General features: G+C 40.7%; 2 protein-coding genes across 3 annotated transcripts; one reads left to right on the forward strand and one right to left on the reverse strand.

Annotated features, from left to right (window-relative positions):
* Positions 1-297: 297 nt before the first annotated feature.
* Positions 298-6,628, forward strand: LOC125265926 (ELAV-like protein 2). Of its 2 annotated transcripts, none has more exons than XM_048186487.1 (7): positions 298-451; positions 3,104-3,290; positions 4,190-4,293; positions 4,407-4,560; positions 4,907-5,102; positions 5,193-5,231; positions 5,984-6,628. In XM_048186487.1, exons 2-7 carry the CDS (start codon positions 3,119-3,121, stop codon positions 6,306-6,308), a joined length of 990 nt encoding a protein of 329 aa, XP_048042444.1. In that variant the 5' UTR covers positions 298-451; positions 3,104-3,118; the 3' UTR covers positions 6,309-6,628. The 2 variants fall into 2 exon arrangements, with proteins under 2 accessions (XP_048042444.1, XP_048042445.1); XM_048186488.1 differs by having other exon boundaries at positions 335-451; positions 3,107-3,290.
* Positions 6,629-11,741: 5,113 nt separating this feature from the next.
* On the reverse strand, positions 11,742-15,953 carry LOC125264088 (doublesex- and mab-3-related transcription factor A1-like). The gene is made up of 4 exons (XM_048183331.1): positions 15,902-15,953; positions 14,126-14,228; positions 12,908-13,407; positions 11,742-12,587 (listed from the first exon to the last, which is right to left on the reverse strand). The coding sequence occupies exons 1-4, from the start codon at positions 15,951-15,953 to the stop codon at positions 11,893-11,895; spliced, it is 1,350 nt and encodes a 449-aa protein (XP_048039288.1). The 3' UTR covers positions 11,742-11,892.
* Between the last annotated feature and the right edge of the window lie 498 nt (positions 15,954-16,451).

Genomic DNA, 16,451 nt, shown 5'->3' on the forward strand with positions numbered 1-16,451 from the left:
ATTTTAACAGTTAAACTTAAAGCCTAGTTTATTAACATTTTGTTGGGCGAGGGATCGGAGTGACGCGGCTCTACTTCACTCACTCCAGCAGTCTGCGCGTGCACGAGAGACATGCACTGATTCACTTTTCTCCATGCTTATGTCTTTTGATTTGAAATAAATATTCCCTTTGATTCAGAATACTGCACACAATCACATACTCGTGCACTGCAGTATGATATGATTGAATGCGCGCGCTCATCACACCTTGATCCGCCGCACCTGCTGGTTCACGAAGGTTCGGCCCTCGTGCTTCACATTGTCCAATAGCGTGTGAGGGCAATGTAAGGAGGCTCAATGATTGGCTCGTTCACATGCCAGTCTTCTTAGAGTCTCAGTTTCCCGCCATCGCCCACCTTAACGTGCGCGCACGCTGATCAGTGCAAACTGGTGATTTATAAAGCGAATTCAGGTAAGAAATGCGTTTTAATTCAATTGTTTTTACTCTGGGCGATTCCTGCAGATGTGATGGACATACGCGTGTTTTCTCGTTAAAATAATAAGCGGCAAACGCGAGTTTCAAACTGTTTAATTAGACCTCAGTTTGTGAGAAACAGTGTTATAGTTTCAGTTAGTTTTCATACATTTACACTATATATATATATATATATTTCTACAGTTATTGAGTGTTTCTGAGGAAAGCAATGGTAAATTGGTAAAATGGTAACTTCCCTGTTTATACACGGGGAATCAGTATATCTGTATCGTGTGTGTCTGAGTTTGTCGTCGTTTCTGGTGTTTCGCGCGTTATCTTGTGTAAAGTGTATCTGTTCCCTCCTTTCTACACACTGCAGCGAAATTCGGTTGTCAGTTCACCTTTTAGTGCTTAATCGCGTTCTGTACACACACAGTTCAGTAAAATACGGGAGTGACAACCGCATTCTACAACGTATTAAGTGACCGCATTTACAGAAATTCTGTGCAGTGTGTACGGAACCGAACTGAAGAACTAGTTGTTAATGACGTTTACGTGCACCGGTGTAACGTGTGTCTCGTGTATGCGCGGCGAATCACAGGAAAGCACAAGCCTATTCAAACGCTTATGCTGAAAAGCGCGATTCATGTGTGCTCACTTGAATAACTCCATAAACCCGTTCGCTTTATGAGACGAGCTTAAACAACAAGCCCAAAACGCTTATAATGAGTGACCATGGCAACACAGAATGAGTGCCGCGCGCTGTGTGAAACAAGCATAAACAAAACACGACGTCTCCATCGACTGTGTTAATGTGTTGATTTAAATAGCTAAAAATAGCGAGTGTTTTGTTACTGTAATATTACTTTGTTCATATTAACTGATACAAAACACGAGAGACGCCAGAACGTCGCTATGGTTTCCAAGCTGTCAATCATCGCATTTTCGAGAGAGCAAGTCGTGTTCCGTACACACATGTATCGATAATTTAGGGGATTCACTCCTGCATTTAAATGTGGTTGTTACTCCTGAAACTTACAGTGTGTACGTGGCCATTGTGTAGTTAATTCCGTCAATAGAAGTTTGCCGAGTTTAGTGTTTGCATTTATTGTCTACAGCTGTTTTTAAAGGCTTCTGATGCTCAACTTCGTGGTAAATGTTTTCCCTGACACTAATGAATCAGTGGCTCGAGCGAATCAATCTCCAACCAAATCACGTGATTCCAGCAAACCAGGGATCGTGACGTCATACTATTTGGACTCTTGAAAGCCTTTCAAAGTTCCGATGGTTCGACACTAGATGGCGTGAACCAGTTTATAATGTTTGTTTGTTTTACTCATTTCAGAATATTTGTCACTTTCTCAGATCTGATCCCAGCATCAGTCTCTGTGAACTGAACTGGATCATTCATTGTTTTGGCACAAAGTGCATTAAATAACTACACCTTTCACTTTACTTGAATTAATTTCTCATTCAGACACACGTTTACACTCTTCATACACTGATAAACTTTAGTTTAAAGCCTATCATACAAAACTGAACAAGACAAACTTTCTGCATTTCTACAGTAACACAATGTTTAAATATATTCTGACTCCAAAAAATCAAATGCCATCAAAACTATGAGATGTGTCTGAACACCTACACAAGAGAAACTTGTAAACATTGATCAATAACATGAACTGCAGTGAATTATAATCATGTTAATCTAACTGATGGGGTGTGTGTGTGTGTGTGTGTGTGTGTGTGTGTGTGTGTGTGTGTGTGTGTGTGTGTGTGTGTGTGTGTGTGTGTGTATCTGCTAGTGTTCAGGCAGAATGAGCAGATTCGAGTCAGGAAGTGTTTCAGTGGTTCAGATGAACCGTGTGAAGTTTGAGAAATGTGTGATCTGATTAATGTTGGTTCAGTTTTAAACTAATACTGATGAGTTTAATTCATACTGATGATTAAGAGTTAATTGTAATTAAGCCCTTCTTAAGATCACAAGAACTATTAGTAAATGAACTAATTACAGGCACTTCAAATTCAATAGTAATTATTTTTAGATGTTACACTTTCATCATGAATATTAGTATTGTAATCTTACTGTTCTGTTATATAGAAATAACAAATGATTAATTTAATTAATAATTTAATATTTTTATTATAACTATTAATAACTTCTTTAGCTGATCACATGCTTAACTTGAGCAACTTTTTTTACACAAAATAATTCAATTTCTGCTCTAATTATTGTTGAGCTGCAGGTTTAGGCTCACTTAAATGACTGAATTTATTTTATTTTATATAATTTTAATTTAATTAAGAAGAATTAAATAATTTTAATTATTTAACCTAAAATACATGTTTAATACTTTTCCAAATATTCTATGTTGCTTAGAAATAAATATATTGTGTTTTTTAGCTAGATATTTTAGAGCTGTAATAGCAATACCGTGATATTTTCACATTTCACAACTTTGTTTTTTGCTGAAAATCATCCTCTCGAGCGCTCGAATCGTCAGTGTTCAGATGTGGCACGTGACGGTGTTGTGTTTCAATGTTTAATGTGATGTTAATGAGCTCAAACACACTCGTTTGTTCTGCGACTGACGCTCAGCTCCGCCTCATTCATTTGTCACTTCCTGTTTTGGTCACGTGTGTCTGTAGCAGGTGATCGGCGCTATGGAGATGAAGTCATGTGACGAGTTGAGCTGCATGTCACCTGTAGACGACAGCAAAACCAACCTGATCGTCAACTACCTCCCGCAGAACATGACGCCGGACGAGCTGAAGAGTCTGTTCGGCAGCATCGGAGACATCGAGTCCTGCAAGATCGTGCGGGACAAAATCACAGGTGTTCAGCAGCACTTTATGTTGCTTCGTCACGTTTTTAAGCGACTCTTTCAAGGGAGTGAATCGTTTGTGTTCAATTCGAATGTATGTTTTGTTGCGGTCTCTGAGCTCGAGCTGATTATTTACTGTGATCAATATTTATTCCAATTTAAACAGAAAAGAAAAATAATGTTGGGCTACAGCCAAAATGCTTTAATGCTTTAACTTTAATCGCTGAGAAAGAAAATGATGCTTAACGTTGTTAATTGGCTCTAGTTTTCAAGATATGCTATAGGTCAGTCTATACGACCTTTGACCTTAGGAACGGAGGAGGATAAGTGAGTAATAAAGGGAAGAAATTACTAAAATACATCTTTTACTGGATCTATGAATAAATCTACACCTGGGTTTGGACAGTGAATGATGAGATCTGAAGCTGGTGTCGTACATTACATTAATTGCTTCATGTCATGGGTGATGCGGTCATAAAAAGCTTAGATCTGCTGAGCAGATCGCCCTAATTCTTGGAAAATCTTGGAAACCGCTCCAATCAGTTATTTAATAATCATATTTGAACTCGGCCCATCAAAATACAATATAAATAGAGCATTTTATCTTTGAAGCAGACGACGTCCGGCCAGTGTAACCGATAGATTAACCGATCGTCAAACTAATCGTTAGTAACAGATCTAGAGAAGATCTAGAGCAGGACGTGCTTAACGAGACTTATTAAAACCACAATAATCTGACAGAGAACTGAACCGGCACTGGCGCTCCGAAGCCTTGACACGACATGTCAAAATATCCGACTCGGTGAGTATTCATGTAAAAACAGTCCGTTATGTGTTTAGTGAATGTGAAGTGTGTGTGTGTGTGTGTGTGTGTGTGTGTGTGTGTGTGTGTGTGTGTGTGTGTGTGTAGGTCAGAGTCTGGGTTACGGGTTTGTGAACTATGTGGATCCCCAAGACGCAGAAAAAGCCATCAATATTTTAAATGGACTCCGACTGCAGGCCAAAACCATCAAGGTAAGACGACTCTGTCTTTACATCCGTCTGTCTGTCCATTTATCCATCTGTCCGTCCGTCTCTCCGTCCGTCTCGCACATCCGCCCCTCACCGTGAGTTTGTGTGTTTTCCAGGTGTCGTTTGCTCGCCCGAGCTCCGCCTCCATCCGTGACGCGAACCTGTATGTCAGCGGTCTCCCGAAAACCATGACGCAGACGGAGCTGGACCAGCTCTTCTCTCCGTACGGCCGCATCATCACCTCCAGGATCCTGGTGGATCAGATCACAGGTGAGCCGGAGCGCCGCTGTGTTCGTTCGGCTCGTTCAGGATCACCGCAAACGAGTTTAACTTGAATTACTGACACTGACATTGAAAACAGTTTTGTGAGTTTGAGATTCTGCTCAAGCGTTCAGTCTGTTCCTTCACGAGCCGCTCGTGCGACGAGATCTGCTGTCGAACCTCCAGCGAACTGTAATAAATCCAAACATGAGCTCGACTGTGTGTGATTATGGCTGCAGAATGAACATCCTCTGTGTGACGATACAGTCTCTGTGTGTTGTTACTTTAAACATGTAATTTGGAAATGTCTACAAAACTACTAATCTGCTCTGTCTGGACTGTGTTTGTTGTTCAGGCGTGTCCAGAGGCGTGGGCTTCATCCGCTTCGACCGGCGCACGGAGGCCGAGGAGGCCATTAAAGGGCTGAACGCACAGAAACCGCCGGGATCCACCGAGCCAATCACGGTCAAGTTCGCCAACAATCCCAGTCAGAAGAGCAGCCCGGCGTTCGTGTTGGACAGCAGACTGATGCGTCCGGCCCAGAGGTTCAGGTACGGACTCGCTCGCTGCGCTGGAGCTGGACCGATCTGAGCTGGACTTCACTGTGTGTGTGTGTGTGTGTGTGTGTGTGTGTGTTTCAGGCTGGACAACCTGCTCAACGCGTCGTATGGAGTCAAGAGGTACGTTACTTTGAGCTGCTGAGCGTCTTACGCTGGACTGTCAACTTTCTTTTGCAACATGATTTATATTTCACCATTTTAATCTGCATTAGCATCCATTAGAAAACCACCTGATCAGCGTCTGACAGCGTAATTATACAGGACTTTATGGCTTCACAGAGTAGTCGGTATAGTTTGGCGTTTTGCACATCCCTATTGAGGAAAATATTACTATTAGTTGATTGTCACACTACAAACAAAAGTCATGTTGGTTTCGAAGACTTCCGCTCATGTTTCTCAGTAAATCTGTAGCTGAACTTCGCATTAGTCTTCTGAGCAGAATGAAAAACTATTACCCAAATTGTAAATCATTTATACACAGAGCGAGAAATCTCAGGATGCTGTTTTTATAATCGCTGAACCGGTCACGGTCATGTTAGGGTGATCGTGTACATCTCGCTTCACGTCTGTGTTACGTGTGTTTGGACCCCAGCGAACTCTGACGAATGATCTCTGAAGTCGTCTGGACTGTATGAAGATGTTTTCACACTGTCTGCATCTCTGATTATAATGGAAACGTCATTTTGAACTTCTTCAAGAGAGCGAGTCAAACAAAGATGATGCTGAAATCTGCAAATATTCATGAAGCCCTGAAACGCAGTGTTGATTGAATATTAATTGTTTTAAAGATCATAATTGCTGGCATGTTAGTTTGGTGTCTTGTCTTCATTTCAGTTCTTCAGCTGAAACTGTGTTGTTTGTTTTGGCCGCAGATTCTCGCCCGTGTCCATCGATGCGGTCAGCGGTCTCGCAGGCGTCCGGCTCCCGGCTCACGCCGCCGGCTGGTGTATTTTCGTATATAATCTCGCGCCGGACGCAGACGAGAGTGTCCTCTGGCAGATCTTCGGGCCCTTCGGCGCCGTGATGAACGTGAAGGTCGTACGAGACTTCGGCTTGGAGAAGTGCAAAGGCTTCGGCTTCGTCACCATGAGCAACTATGAGGAGGCGGCCGTCGCCATCGCCAGTCTGAACGGCTTCCGGCTCGGGGAGCGAGTCTTACAGGTGTCCTTCAAAACGAGCAAAACGCACAAGGCCTGACGGATGAAGACCGCAGCCGATATTTAATGTTAATTTTGTGTTCTTAAAATGGTTTCCTTTTAAAAACATGTTTAAACTGAATAACTGTAACTTTGAATGTTTTTGTTATCTTTTATTTTAGATTTCTGTAAGTGCTTTAAAGTTCATTTACAGCTTCTGTTTCTTTGACGTTGACTTGTGAGAGTTTCTTTTCTTAAGAGTTTTTCTTGGTTTCATAATGTTATTTAACGTAAATTGTAAAAACGCCAAAATTACTAAAGCGATGTATATGGCAAAACGAGTTTAAAAGCATCTATTTTTATAAAAGAAACTGAAACGTGTCCTGGATCTGCTGGAGTGTTTTTGATCCTCTGATCAGAGCAGAAAGTGCTTAATTTCTGACAATATGTGATTTATAATAATAATAATAATAATATTCAAGTCACCTTTATTTATAAAGCGTTTTATACAGTACAGATTGATTTGGGCTGAAGTCGGTTCAGTGTTGGTTCAGTTCTGTTGTGAAGATCATCAATTATTAAATTGAGTTAATTTCATCTATAAAGCCGTTCTGTAGAAGACAGTCATCGTCCAGCTCATCCGGTCAGATCAGTGATGGTGAATATCAGATAGAGCCGCTCGACAGTGTGCTGAAGCGACCAGAGGTGTGTGTGTGTGTGTGTGTGTGTGTGTGTGTGTGTGTGTGTGTGTGTGTGTGTGTGTGTGTGTGTGTGTGTGTGTGTGTGTGTGTGTGTGTGTAACGCGTGATGAACCTCACAGCTCGGTTTAACACCGACAGGAACATTCAAGTCCACAATCAGCTCCACTGTTTTCAGCGTGTGTGAACTGCTGTTCAGCCTCCAGATGATGGTGAGCTGAAGTCCAGACAGGAAAGTCCCGGGTTAGTCCAGACATACTCCATGTTGACCCTCATCATCCACAGACGGTCAGCGATGACCTTCAGGACCGGTCTCGGGATGATGGGAAGTTCACGGCTCCAGAGATCTGATGAAGATCCGTGTGAAGACGGATGACAGGTGAGACCGTCCGGGTCTTTGGCCTCCGATCTTCTGTTTCTGGAAGATGAATACTAATTGTAAACCATATAAAAAGGTACTGCAGGGTTTAAAAATATTTTGCGAGACATAAGGGCATTAATTTAGTAGATAAAGTGACGGTCTCTGTAAAAACCGCTTTTTTTTTTCAGCGTCGCGTCATTTTACGTCACTCAAGGGAGTCGATCGCTGAGCTCTGTGTTGATTCAGTGCAGAATATATTGGTATTTAGCAACAGCGGCCGTGAATCAGTGTGTTTTCGGTAGTTTTTGTATTCTATTTATCATTGTAATGGTAAATTGTGTTTGTGGAGGTTGCACAAACTTCAGCCTGTCAGGACATCGAGTACAGAGGTTTACTAACAAGAAAAACTACGCTGCTATCTTCTGTGCCGGGGTGTGTTTTGTGCAGGTGAAGAGACGGACTTCACTTCTGCATCTGCGTCTAAAAAACGTGTTCATTATAGACCGGAGGATTATCATCCTGGCGATATGATGGAGTTCAACATTGTAATACTTCTGTAAATGATTATATTAAATGAATAAACTTACACAAGCTATGCTTCACCGTTTTTACTTGAATCAATTTCAACACTGATGAATACAAATTATGTACACATACATACAGTCTCACACTCACACAAAACAGTTTTGAATTATGTGCTGGTAATGTAAATACTCCAATTTCATGCATGCCATGTATGTAAACTTATATATACATTCAAGTTCACACAACTACATAATCATGGCGTCATATACATCCTCACACTATCAGTGAATGGGCACGGAATAAACTCATAACACAGAATTAATGAATAAAGGATAACATGAAACACATACAGTAACACTATATGTTTGGCCGCCGGCGGGAGACATGATCACGGATCCGTCAGAGATGCAGCTCGATGAAGACTTACGGTGCACATTTTAAGTTTTGTGTTTGATTATTACATTTGCTAACAGTCAAATCAGTCGTGATGAGAAACGGCTATATCACGTAACGTTAGTGTGGACGGATATTAACGCGTGTGACATACGCTTGATCAAAGTTTATTCGTTTCTGTTATTAGTAATCAGTTAGGCCTACTCCCAGATGACCAATAGCTGTTGCCTGATTCATGATAATAATCTGTACAATATTGTGATCTGAGCACATGTCGTTACCTAACGTTATATCTATAAGCTAACACCGGTCTCTGTCCTGTTCTCCACTGCTTCTCCTCACACAACAGCTCAATTTGTCTCTTTTGACCGTTATTCGGTCTAATTCTGGCCTGTCCCTGCTCTCTTGACCACATAGCAGGCTAATTGTATGGCTGTGATTAGTTATACGAGTATAAATAAGCATTTACAATTTCCTCAGCATCCGAACTGTCATTAGATCCATTGTTTTCTTATTGTTTATATTGATCGCGCTCTCTTCAGTGACGTCACGTCCGATTTGGCATTTTTCAGATTTTCAAAATTTTCTCACAAAAAAACGACTCCAGAAGCCTATGTAGCGTATTTATGCGTGTTTTTTCAAGAAAATATATTTCATACATTATTTTTCTATACATTGAATCACTAAAGCTCTAACCTGCAATATGCCCTTTAAAGCAGCCCTTAATTGTAACTTCATGGACAAATTGGGGCACAAAGGTCTCGTGTGATTCAATTCAATATTTATTCATTTATTTACCTCTAAAAGTTCCATATTTTTATGTAAAATATGCTTATTTTTGATATATTTAATATTTCTTAACTTCAGTAAAATAAATCATTCCAATAAGTTCAGACAGCCAATCCCTAAACATCAGGTGACCTGATGATGGTATAAAAATAGCAAAAATATCAATAACCACTATATGGCAGTAGCACTCGATGACTACAACAATGGTTTATAGATTTCAGCCTGTATGCAATGATCTTAACCTCTTAAAGGAACACTCCACTTTTTATTTATTTTTTTATTTTTTTTCTGAAATTAGGCTCATTTTCCAACACTCCTAGAGTTGATCAGTTGAGTTTTACCGTTTTTGAATCCATTCAGCCGATCTCCGGGTCTGGCGGTACCACTTTTAGCATAGCTTAGCATAGTTCATTGAATCTGATTAGACCGTTAGCATCTCGCTCAAAAATGACCAAAGAGTTTCGATATTTTTCCTATTTAAAACTTGACTCTTCTGTAGGTAGTTTGTGTACTAAGACTGACGGAAAATGAAAAGTTGTGATTTTCTAGGCCGATATGGCGAGGAACTATACTCTCATTCCGGCGTAATAATCAAGGAACGTTGCTGCCGTACCATGAGTGCAGCGGGTGCAATGATATTACTATGATTGTTTAGTTTTAATAGGTTTCAAAAATAACCAAAATGCTAAACATTAAAATTAAAGCAGAACAAACATGAACAGAAATGTTTGATCCGAGCTCGTTCAGTTTGGTTATGATCTGATGTCACTTTTTATATTTTTAGGCTCTAAACAACAACAAGGATAATAATTTGCAATAGATCATTTATCAGATTTGTAAAATATTTCTATTCTTGAGACCCATTCAAAAGTATGGAATGTGTAACATTTAAAAACTTGCAGAAATTGAGAAGAAATAATTAAAATTAAATTTAAAAATGCAATTTATTTATACTAAAGTTAACCCCCCCCCCCCCCCCCCCCCCCCCAAAAAAATTTTTTTTTCTTTTTCTTTCTATCTATCTAATGACCTTGAAGTAATCAAAAAGTAATCAGAATTACATTACTTTCATATTGTGGTACTTGGATTACGTTACTGAATAATTTTTTTATGAAGCAATTTGTGACTGAGACGGAATATATTTTTAAAGTAACCCTCCTGCTGATCTGCTCCAAACTTCACGTTTGATAACAGTCCTGGCCTGAACACCTCTTCATGGCAATATTCAGATACAGTCAAAGCGCCACCTGTTGGCAGCAGGAAGTGGGGCACTTTGAAATGACTTTGCCATAATTTTCCTGTATTTACTTGCTTACATGCATGTCGCCCACTAAGGCCACCAGGTGGCGGTGAGCTTGGGTGCGAGGACCCTTTCATCGCTGCATGCAGCTTTAATTCACTTGTGTGGCTTTATCATGTCCAGTAGCTCTCAGTTTCCAGTGTTCTGTCAGTGAGAATGAAACACTGACCCCTGCTGGTGTCTACAAACACACACCGACTTCATACACAGGACAGATGAATATAAGCACCATAACCTAATCAAACACCCTGATTAACCCAACAGAACATCACTTATCTCCACTGAGCAGCATATTATCACACTTCTCTTCCCACGAGTCTCAAATCAGCCAATAATACAGCAAATATTCACACATCACAAACTCACAAGATCAAAACTGGTACTTTTCTGAAGGTTTCTGTACAGGAATTCTTGTTGCACACATGATGTAATGAAAGCATTATGTTAATGTGTAGAATGTTTTACTGTAGAAATTACTGTAGAGTTTAGCTAGTGTTTGGGTCTGAGTGAGAAAAGATTTCAATTTTAAAGGATGTGAATCAAAGCAACATCAAAATGAGCTACATTTGAAATCATCTTCTAGTTTGAATCATATTTTTATACATGAGATCAGAGTAAAATCTCAAGAAATAATGATGTTAAACCGTCCATATGGACACAATCTGACGTATATATTTTTGTTTGTAATTTTTTCTTCTCTAAAACATGAGTAAGTTTCTGTATGTATATTAATCCAACGTGAGGATGAATTTACAGTCAAGTAGAAGAAGTTTGCTCAGACTCATTCTGACTTTATGAATCACAAATTCACTTTCTTCTGATTGAAGTTCAGACAAACGTGTTTTAAAACTTAATTGTTTTGTGGTGAATCAAGAATTGTTTTTTTTTTGTTTTTGTTTTTTTTAAAGATCTGTTTTGGCAGCGTTACATGATTTGAATTTATTTTCTTTTTAGAAAACTGTTTTTACACTAGTTGAACTGAAACATTGCCTTTTACTGAATCACACTGTGAAAAGATTCACATCACATCTGGATGCAGCGCTTCAGTGTTAAACGAGTTCAGAAGAGCTGGAGTGTAATCTGAGCTGATTTAACACTATATTCACCTGCATGTTCAAGAACTAAGTTGTGTTTGTAACAGTGTCAAATCTCTCAATATTTTGTGGTGGTGTGAAATATTTTCATTATCTACCTGCAGATGTTCCTGTAAAGCAGCTGTTTCATTACATTCAGAAACCGATGATCATTTTCATGTTTTCAGGGCTCGTGTTCAGATCGATGCCGTATCGATCTATAGTGAATCTAAATCACTGTCAGAAAAGAAAACTTTGGACTTTCTCAGCTGTGAAGATTCATATTTCACAGATGAAACCGCAGATTTCACTTTAAATGGGAATGATGTAGCTGTTCCTTCTATAGTCAATGAAATAAAGTTGTATTTAGGATTTATTAACAAAATTTGACATTCAAATAAGCATAAACATATACAACATAAACAATAAGTAGAGGCACCAATGTGCTGCTGGTGTTTTGTTCAGTCATCTCCGTTCTGTACACTGCAGTTTAATGAAAGCAGAGGTTATTTGTCGTGGCCGAGGCTGGAGTAAAACACCGTGGGGCTGAAGGGCTCTTTGGGGTAGGGAAGGTCCCGCAGGAGCGGATGGTCCGCTGGCGGCCGCAGGGACATGGCTGGGACGAATCCGGACGTCAGATATGGTGGAATGAAGTTGGGTGTCGAGTAGGCGAGTCTCAGCGGACCGATGGCGAACCGAGGGTTTAACCCCAACAAACCGTCGGCACCGAAAGAGTTCGTGGCTGAAGCGTGGAGGGGAGAGAAAGCCGATCTGGAGCTGAAGTGTCTCAGGGGCGCGTCTGAGAGCCGGACGGCGGCTGATCGTGAGACCAGCAGGTTCTCCGACTGCGGCACGACGTCTCCGTTTGAACTCTGACCCTCCCGGGAACTGAGCACCAGCTCGATGGCCTTCACCACGTCTCCCGAACTGGCCTTCAGAGCCGAATCCAGAGCGTCCCGCTTCACGTGAGGGAAGATCTTTGTCAGAACAGCGGTGGGGTTTCTCCCGGGCGCTTCCGACGGTTTCTCCGACTCGCTGCCGGACTCCAGATCCGAGGAGGTCAGAGACTGTGGACTCGTGTGTTCGGAGAGACGATCCGGTCCAGGAGACGCGCTGCCGTTTGACGGGTCACTCTTTTCTGATGCGAACAAAGCCTGACTCACGAATCCACTGAACATGCTGCACTTGTTTAGGCTTTTCTCTGCAAAAATAAAGCATAAATAGAGTCACAATGGTTTGGAAGCAGTTCTCACGTCTTTAGTGGGAAAAATCCAGTTCTCTTTGCGTTCACACTGGATTCATTAGAGCTCTCAGATCGTTTTAAGGCGGGATACTTCTATAATCTGAACACGGTGAGTCCACTTTCCAAACACACTGCTTTTTGAACCCCGGTTCATTATCATAAAACACAATTAAAAACTAGATAGCCTACACCTGAACTTTAAAACTGACTGAAAGCGAATCTACTGAGAAAGGCTGATTCGGTTCACATTTAAATCAAAACACTTAAAGGATTCCCACCTTCTTTGAACGCGTCCGGACTGAAGGCGTCAAACGAGCTCAGCGGTGTTCTGGAGACGCTCACGCCGCCCTCGGTCGCTCCTGGCGCGGGGTAAATCATCTGCAGCTCCTCCTGCGCCTGCTGTCTCCGCAGCGCCACCTGCGCGGCCATGACGCGCTGCCTCTCCGCGATCAACGCGCATTTGACGCACGCGCAGTCGCGCCAACGGCAGAAGCGTTTGTGACCCTTTAGCGCCGACACCACCCCGTGATTCCTGCAGCGCGCGCATTTCGGGCTGCGCGGGTAACTCCTGTCATCCGGCCGGAGGAAGAGCGTCGGGTGCGGCGCGAGGAGAGAGAAGCGCCCGCTGCTTGACTCCATCATGTGCGTGTGTGTGTGTGTGTGTCTCTGATGCTGATGGTGAATGAGCCAAAGATTTAATGCTGCAGGTGACAAAAGAGAAACACGACACCCGACACGCCCCTCACACACACACACTCTCTCTGTCTCTCTCTCTCTCTCTCACTCACACACACACACACACCTCATTACGTTAATCTTGGTGGGTTTATGAAAGTGTATTTTACATCTAACTTCTATTCATTCTTTATTTTGACCGTTTTCCACATGTTAGAATAATAGTGCATTGATGAAAACACTGAATTGACACTAATGGAAATGATGTGATCAAACCACAAAACTCATTATCTGAGTCTCTAAATTCCAGTTCTGCTCATCAGCCAACTTTATGAGGTGCATTAAAGCGTTAGTTCACCCAAAAATGAAGTTTCTGTCATTAATTACTCTCCCTCATGTCGTTCCACACCCGTAAGACCTTCATTCATCTTCATAACACAAATTAAGATATTTTTTGATGAAATCTAAGAGGTATATATTCTTCCATAGACAGCAATATAATCAACACTTTCAAGGTCCAGAAAGGAACTAAAGACATCGTTAAAACAGTCATGTGACTGCAGTGGTTCAACCTTAATGATATGAAGAGACGAGAATACTTTTTGTGCGCAAAAACAAAACAAAAATAACGACTTTATTCAACAGTCTCTTCTCTTCTGTGTCATTCTCATTCGTTGTTTACGTCCAGCGCTTCCAGGTTCATCGTCAGAATGACTCATTATTGGCCGGCTCACACGCATGCGCCGTGCTGATCACGTGATCAGCTTTGGCCAATACTGAGCCGGCATTCGGACGTAAACACAGAAGCTTCACTGCGTTACTGTGACTCTTGAAGGACCAGCTCCACATCTTCTTGTACCTGTTTGAAGAATTCATCTTCCAGAAACTGGCATTGGAGTTCAATTTTAGTCCATCTCCTGAAGTCTGTTTTGCAGAGATGGACTAAAAATAAACTCCCGCACCTTACTGCTGGTTTCTGGAAGATGAATTCTTCAAACAGGTACAAGAAGATGTGGTGCTGGTCCTTCAAGAGTCACTCTCAATCCGTCTGTCTGTAAAGCCTATAAAATAAACAGTCTTCATGTATTTCAGCACTTCAGCTTGTGATTCTTATTAAGTGCGGGTCTTTTTTTTTCTTTTTGATTCTTCACATAAGTCTCTGAGATCCTGACATCTTGCACTTCTGGAGTCTCCAGGTATAGGTTGCATCTCTGGAAAATGGTGGCGATGGAGACTAAAGGATTCCTGATGGTTTCACACTTAATTCTTCACCTTAATTTTTAATTCTTTTGCAGTGAACGTGTGTCTATTCTTCTCCACCTGTTTTTGTCTGACCCTGCTGACCCAATGAGAATTTTGCTGTCCGTTGGTCAAGCCTTAACTTTGAAATTTCTAATATTGCATTAGTATTGAATCCTTCTCATGAGCATTTAATAATTTTTGACTTTTCAGTCTGAATTAAATCTCTCTTTTTTTGGCCCATTTTCCCTGTACAAGAAAACCTGCCTAATAATTCTGCACACTTGAATACAAGGAATTTTTCATTTCCAGTGGATATATATATATATATATAGGGTCTAAAACTAACTTTTTGCCAAACCTATTGGCCGCTGACTTAAATTTACCAGCCATGAAACAAAAACAGGCAGTTCACCAATATTTTAGATACTAGTGAAATACTATTCACAATCCTCTATTTCAATTTCGATACCACCGCTAAAACTATAGCTTAACTAATATAATTTTAATAGCCTACATTTTGAACGACAAGTAAACAGTCAGTAATAATATAAGAACAAATAATCAAATTATAAGCAATAGCACAAATAAATGCAACGCAACAAGGAAAGGAAATAAACAGTGCTCTTCATGCAGGTCTAACAGCAGTTTTCAGGTACAGCAATGTAATAAAGTATAATCAAGATATAAAGGCTAATCAAATAAATACTACATAGTCTTGATATCATTTTTAAAGTTCAAGAGCAGTGGGTGATTTTGTTGTTTGCTGTTTGGTTAACAATAAAAACACAGACAGCAGGAGGGTTATTAGGACGCTGTCACTTTAAGAGCGAATACACACACAGATCATGCGTTTTCTTTCTGAAGACATAACCGACTACGTTTACTAGGATACTCGTCGAGACGGGCATTTTTTGACAATTTTGTGTGAATTTGTCCGTTCCTCACAGGAAAGCATGAAAGAGAGCTCAGCTCAGTGTTTGCGCTCTGTCTGAGACGCGGCTTTCAGGGCGTGCGCTTCGGATGTTAGTATCAAAGTCCCTTTCACGTGTTCTGCTTCTGAATATTTACATCGAAAAGGCTTAATTTTTCTTTATGATGCAGCACTGACTGTCACCTGTACAGAGTGATGTTCACGTTCATGTTCTCACAACATTGCATTGGCAGAATTCATAAAAATGTTACCGGCAGCGATAATTTCACACTTATTTGAAACATCCTATAATTCATCTTGATTTGAATGATCTCATGGATGTGGCTGTTGTGTTTTGCAGTCATGGTGGCACCAGGAAATGTGGCGTATGCGACTTAGACATCGTCCTTTTATATTATACCCGCTTTAAATGCATATTGCTCACCGTTTCCACAAAGCCACGGGGTGCCAGTGACGCCGAGGCTTGGGACCGTCATCGCTGCTTGCAGCTATATTTAGTGTGTGTGTGTGTGTGTGTGTGTGTGTGTGTGTCAGCACTGATCTTACACACCCCTCAGCAAATGTGCAGTTGGAGTCCTGCATATATAGACTGATTCTGCGTGAAGAGTTTTGAAAAAGTGACCCAAGTTGAGAAATGTGTTCTGAAATAATGATTATAATAAAAAAAAATAAAAAAAAACAACATAAAAAGAAGTAATGTTCATCCCTCACTTGGATTAATCACTTGAAGGGCGATTTAAGTGTTAATTGAGTTTGTCTCTGCAGGTTGTGTTGTCGCCCGCTTACATTGAAGTTTTCTGTATAATAATGCACTTGAGTTAAAGAGAAAGCAATAATTACAGAAAAAAAGAAAATATATTTAATCAGAATATTCTTAAAAATATTCTTATTCTTTTCATTGAGACTGCTGATGCTTTAATATTGCATTTGTTGAATAGAATTAATTTTTTCTTGCTTTTATTGTACTCGCTTGT

Source organism: Megalobrama amblycephala, linkage group LG3, assembly GCF_018812025.1.
Source record: "Megalobrama amblycephala isolate DHTTF-2021 linkage group LG3, ASM1881202v1, whole genome shotgun sequence".
Taxonomy (NCBI): domain Eukaryota; kingdom Metazoa; phylum Chordata; class Actinopteri; order Cypriniformes; family Xenocyprididae; genus Megalobrama; species Megalobrama amblycephala.